This window comes from Chaetura pelagica, unplaced genomic scaffold (assembly GCF_000747805.2).
Source record: "Chaetura pelagica isolate M959 unplaced genomic scaffold, ChaPel_1.0 scaffold107, whole genome shotgun sequence".
Taxonomy (NCBI): domain Eukaryota; kingdom Metazoa; phylum Chordata; class Aves; order Apodiformes; family Apodidae; genus Chaetura; species Chaetura pelagica.
In genome coordinates this window covers 2,879,377-2,885,117 of record NW_009953979.1, presented here as the reverse complement: position 1 = coordinate 2,885,117, position 5,741 = coordinate 2,879,377, and the positions used below count along the sequence as shown (strand labels likewise).

General features: G+C 58.9%; 2 protein-coding genes across 2 annotated transcripts; both read left to right on the top strand.

Moving 5' to 3' along the window:
• The first annotated feature begins 178 nt into the window (after positions 1 to 178).
• On the top strand, positions 179 to 2,517 carry LOC104392801 (transcription factor SOX-7-like). The gene is made up of 2 exons (XM_010002236.1): positions 179 to 308; positions 2,273 to 2,517. The coding sequence occupies exons 1-2, from the start codon at positions 179 to 181 to the stop codon at positions 2,515 to 2,517; spliced, it is 375 nt and encodes a 124-aa protein (XP_010000538.1).
• A 5-nt stretch (positions 2,518 to 2,522) lies between these two features.
• On the top strand, positions 2,523 to 4,857 carry LOC104392800 (transcription factor Sox-7-like). Its single transcript, XM_010002235.1, has 3 exons — positions 2,523 to 2,855; positions 3,162 to 3,224; positions 3,964 to 4,857. The coding sequence occupies exons 1-3, from the start codon at positions 2,523 to 2,525 to the stop codon at positions 4,855 to 4,857; spliced, it is 1,290 nt and encodes a 429-aa protein (XP_010000537.1).
• Positions 4,858 to 5,741: the final 884 nt, after the last annotated feature.

Sequence of the window (5,741 nt, the reverse complement as noted above, 5' to 3'; positions counted from 1 at the left end):
GTCTGGGCATCCCCCAGCCCTCCCCGGGGCTGCAAACCCTGCTCTGAGCCCGGGACCCTGCGGTGCGTGCACCCACCGGGGCATCCCCGGGGATGCAAACCCTGCTCAGATCCAGAACTCCGGGGTTAGGGAGCCACGCAGCCACCCCGGGATCCCAGGGGGTGCAAACCGTGCCCCGATGGGGACCCATGGATCCTCCGTGCCACCCCGCGGGGTGCAAGCCCTGCCCAGCTCTAGCCCCGGCATCCTGGGGTGCATGTATCCTCCTGGCCATCCCGTGGGATACAGACAGGTCTGGCAGGCAGCAGGTGGGCACGCATGCACCCACCTGGGCATCCCCAGGGGTGCAAACCCTGTCCAGATCCAGTACTCCACTGTAGACACCCGTGCACCCACTTGGCCATTCGGTGGGTCCAGCACCCTGAGCAGTGTCCTCCAAACCTCCCTGTGGGGTGCAAAGCCTGAAGGGGTCCCGCACCCCGTGGGACACACACCCATGTGCACACCCTGCCACCCCTCAGGTGCAAACCCTGCTGGGGTGCAAACTCCTCATGCTGCCAGTGCCGGGGATCCCCAGGTGCTGTACAAGAAGGAAACACCCAGATTTTCCTGTCCTGTCTTTGCTGTCCCACTTTGTCCCCAAACTGTCTATCCCACCACCAACAGCATGTGGCTGGGGGGTGTGTGTGTGTGTTTCTGCTGTTTCTTTTCAGGGATCACAACCCATTTTGAATACACCTTTGTTTCCCACTCCCCATCCACCCTTTCTCCCTTCTCCCACTCCCCCCTTTTTATGCGAAACCACGAGAGCAAACTGAAATAACCAGCCCAGCCTGAGAAAGAGGTGCAAGCCCTGCCCAGCTCTAGCCCCGGCACCCTGGGGTGCATGTATCCTCCTGGCCATCCCGTGGGATACAGACAGGTCTGGCAGGCAGCAGGTGGGCACGCATGCACCCACCTGGGCATCCCCAGGGGTGCAAACCCTGTCCAGATCCAGTACTCCACTGTAGACACCCGTGCACCCACTTGGCCATTCGGTGGGTCCAGCACCCTGAGCAGTGTCCTCCAAACCTCCCTGTGGGGTGCAAAGCCTGAAGGGGTCCCGCACCCCGTGGGACACACACCCATGTGCACACCCTGCCACCCCTCAGGTGCAAACCCTGCTGGGGTGCAAACTCCTCATGCTGCCAGTGCCGGGGATCCCCAGGTGCTGTACAAGAAGGAAACACCCAGATTTTCCTGTCCTGTCTTTGCTGTCCCACTTTGTCCCCAAACTGTCTATCCCACCACCAACAGCATGTGGCTGGGGGGTGTGTGTGTGTGTTTCTGCTGTTTCTTTTCAGGGATCACAACCCATTTTGAATACACCTTTGTTTCCCACTCCCCATCCACCCTTTCTCCCTTCTCCCACTCCCCCCTTTTTATGCGAAACCACGAGAGCAAACTGAAATAACCAGCCCAGCCTGAGAAAGAGCTGCCCAAATTGCAACACAGCTTTGCTGTCCAGCCTCTTACCCAAAGTTTGTGTTTCCCTGGGCAGTTTTGTGGTGTTTTCTTTGGTGGTTCGGGTTTTCTCCTCTCTGCTTTCCATGCAGCACTTCAGCTTGCTAGTGTTATTTCTGGTTCCCTTTGGCAATGGGAAGGCATCAAATGCTTTGATCCGTATCCTCATTTCTCCCCCCCTGTCCCTGAGGAACAGCCTGGAGTAGCCTCACTGTGGGATACAACCCCCCTGCCCGGCACTGCTCCACTGTCCTGTGTCTTGAGAACATTTTGTGTATCTTGAACAGGGAGCAGCAAGGTCCTGGCACCCAGGTCTCTGTATGCTCCAGTGCAGGTCCTGGCAGGGCATGGACTGGGACACATCCAGGGACACCACGTCCTGACCCCCTGCTCAGCCAGGCATGGCCTTGGCCAGCCTCACTCAGCAGCCGGGCTCTCCATCCCAGGCTGTGGAGCCGGGGGAATTGATTTGCCCTGATGTATTTGCAGTGAGGCTCAGCTAACCCCAAACCCACCCTGTTCTGGGACCTGGGATGGGGGCAGTTGATGGATCTACAGCAGCTTCAATCCCTTCTCTTCTCCACCTATCTCTTCCTCCTGGGGGGTTTACAGGCTGTGTCCTCCGTGTGTGCTTGCTCAGATTTTGGGAACCCCCACCTTGTCCTTGGGTTGAGTGCCTGTAAGCTTTGGGAGGCAGCCCCATGTTCTCTCTTCCCGATACGGATACGGCCACTGTGGGCACTCAGGGGAGTTTTGTTCTCTGTTTCAGGCAAGTCCTGGAAGGCTCTGAGCCTCTCACAGAAGCGTCCCTATGTGGAGGAGGCTGAGCGGCTGCGGGTGAAGCACATGCAAGATTATCCCAACTACAAATACCGGCCCCGGCGGAAAAAGCAGGTCAAGCGGATCTGCAAGCGGGTGGACCCCGGGTTTTTGCTGGGCAGCCTGACACGGGACCAGAACGCGGTGCCGGAGAAGCGGAACTGCGGCCGCGTTAGGCTGAGCGGCTGCGGGTGAAGCACATGCAAGATTATCCCAACTACAAATACCGGCCCCGGCGGAAAAAGCAGGTCAAGCGGATCTGCAAGCGGGTGGACCCCGGGTTTTTGCTGGGCAGCCTGACACGGGACCAGAACGCGGTGCCGGAGAAGCGGAACTGCGGCCGCGTTGGGGGGGAGAAAGAGGGGCTGGGTGAGTACCCCCCTGCTCCGGGGCTGCCATCCATCCGGGCATACCGGGATGCCCCAGACAGCGGCAGCAGCACCAACGTGGACACCTACCGTGGGGTGCAAAGCCTGAAGGGGTCCCGCACCCCGTGGGACACACACCCATGTGCACACCCTGCCACCCCTCAGGTGCAAACCCTGCTGGGGTGCAAACTCCTCATGCTGCCAGTGCCGGGGATCCCCAGGTGCTGTACAAGAAGGAAACACCCAGATTTTCCTGTCCTGTCTTTGCTGTCCCACTTTGTCCCCAAACTGTCTATCCCACCACCAACAGCATGTGGCTGGGGGGTGTGTGTGTGTGTTTCTGCTGTTTCTTTTCAGGGATCACAACCCATTTTGAATACACCTTTGTTTCCCACTCCCCATCCACCCTTTCTCCCTTCTCCCACTCCCCCCTTTTTATGCGAAACCACGAGAGCAAACTGAAATAACCAGCCCAGCCTGAGAAAGAGCTGCCCAAATTGCAACACAGCTTTGCTGTCCAGCCTCTTACCCAAAGTTTGTGTTTCCCTGGGCAGTTTTGTGGTGTTTTCTTTGGTGGTTCGGGTTTTCTCCTCTCTGCCTTCCATGCAGCACTTCAGCTTGCTAGTGTTATTTCTGGTTCCCTTTGGCAATGGGAAGGCATCAAATGCTTTGATCCGTATCCTCATTTCTCCCCCCCTGTCCCTGAGGAACAGCCTGGAGTAGCCTCACTGTGGGATACAACCCCCCCGCCCGGCACTGCTCCACTGTCCTGTGTCTTGAGAACATTTTGTGTATCTTGAACAGGGAGCAGCAAGGTCCTGGCACCCAGGTCTCTGTATGCTCCAGTGCAGGTCCTGGCAGGGCATGGACTGGGACACATCCAGGGACACCACGTCCTGACCCCCTGCTCAGCCAGGCATGGCCTTGGCCAGCCTCACTCAGCAGCCGGGCTCTGCCTCCCAGGGGATTTGCCCTGATGTATTTGCAGTGAGGCTCAGCTAACCCCAAACCCACCCTGTTCTGGGACCTGGGATGGGGGCAGTTGATGGATCTACAGCAGCTTCAATCCCTTCTCTTCTCCACCTATCTCTTCCTCCTGGGGGGTTTACAGGCTGTGTCCTCCGTGTGTGCTTGCTCAGATTTTGGGAACCCCCACCTTGTCCTTGGGTTGAGTGCCTGTAAGCTTTGGGAGGCAGCCCCATGTTCTCTCTTCCCGATACGGATACGGCCACTGTGGGCACTCAGGGGAGTTTTGTTCTCTGTTTCAGGCAAGTCCTGGAAGGCTCTGAGCCTCTCACAGAAGCGTCCCTATGTGGAGGAGGCTGAGCGGCTGCGGGTGAAGCACATGCAAGATTATCCCAACTACAAATACCGGCCCCGGCGGAAAAAGCAGGTCAAGCGGATCTGCAAGCGGGTGGACCCCGGGTTTTTGCTGGGCAGCCTGACACGGGACCAGAACGCGGTGCCGGAGAAGCGGAACTGCGGCCGCGTTGGGGGGGAGAAAGAGGGGTTGGGTGAGTACCCCCCTGCTCCGGGGCTGCCATCCATCCGGGCATACCGGGATGCCCCAGACAGCGGCAGCAGCACCAACGTGGACACCTACCCCTATGGGCTGCCCACCCCCCCAGAGATGTCTCCTCTGGATGCCATAGACCCTGAGCAGAGCTTCTTCTCCTCGCCCTGCCCTGACGAACATCACCGCTCCCACCTTGCTGGAGCCACCTACTCCCCGGAATACACAGGCACCTCCCTCCCATGCAACCACCACCCTCTCAGCTCCCTGCCACAGCCGGCCACCTGCATGATCCCCCCAGCCACAAGCTGCCCTTCCCTTCCTCCTCCTCCTCCTCCCAGCTACTACACACCCGCCTTCCCCTCCTTGCACACCCCCAGCCTCCATGCCCACCTGGGCCAGCTCTCCCCACCACCTGACCACCACAGCTTTGACACTTTGGACCAGCTGAGCCAAGCCGAGCTCCTGGGGGAGATGGACCGCAATGAGTTCGACCAGTATCTCAACAACCCCAGCCATGGCGACCATCACGGCGGGGTCTTGGCCAACGGACAGGTCCCCACGTCCGGCAGCTCCCACGCCTCCGAGACCAGCCTCATCTCCGTCCTCGCCGATGCCACGGCCACCTACTACAATAACTACAGTGTCTCTTAGACCCCCTGCTGGGGCCGCCTGGACCAGCTGAGGAAGGACCCGACACGGTGTGACGAGGCGTTGCTCCCCAGGGACATCGCTCACCGCCCCTCAGGGTGACCGAGTCCAACCCGTGAGGGCCACGGAGTCTCCTTGGTGGCATAGGTAAAGGATTTTGGTCATCAGCTCACCACTGGTGCAAAGCCTCGGGTGCTCTGCTCCCAACCGGGCCAGGAGGGGATTTCCCAATGCCAAAACCCTTTGGCTACGTCCCTCTTCCAAAGCAGAGGTGCTCCTGGGAGCGTGGGAAGGCTGCCCACCATTTGTGGCTGTATTTTGGAGTTGGGAGGGTGGCAGCATCCCATAAACAGCAGGTCTGAAGTCCCAGCAGGGGTAAAACCCCCTGCAAGGGAAAAAAAGGCAGGGATGGGGGAAAAAAGGAAGATTTTGGTAAATGGGTTCACAGTCTGCAGGTGCACTTTGGGCCGATCTCAGCTCCTGGTGTTAACATTGCTGATGAGCAGGGGTTAAGGCCCCCCGTCCTCCCGCTTAATCCCCTGGGGAAATTCCAGAGGGAACAAAATGGACACCAGGGATGGACACCAGGGATGTTGCCAGGCTGGCCCTAGGACTGCACAGGGGGGCTGTTCCGGGGGACAGCCAGCCCTGGGGGTGCTCAGTCTCTGCATTTTGGACAAGGGTAAGACCAGGGCTTGCAAAGCAGGATCTGACCAGCATCCACCCTCCCATGGCTTCCCCTTGGCCTTCTCACAGAAGCATTCCCAAAAGACAGGGCAGCAAAAGCTGCCTTGCCCACCGGGCTGGGAATGGGTCCTGGGCCGAGCACTTGGAAAAAGAAGTGATGTTGTAGCAGGCACATTTTTTTATCAAAACTTTGAAGGCAA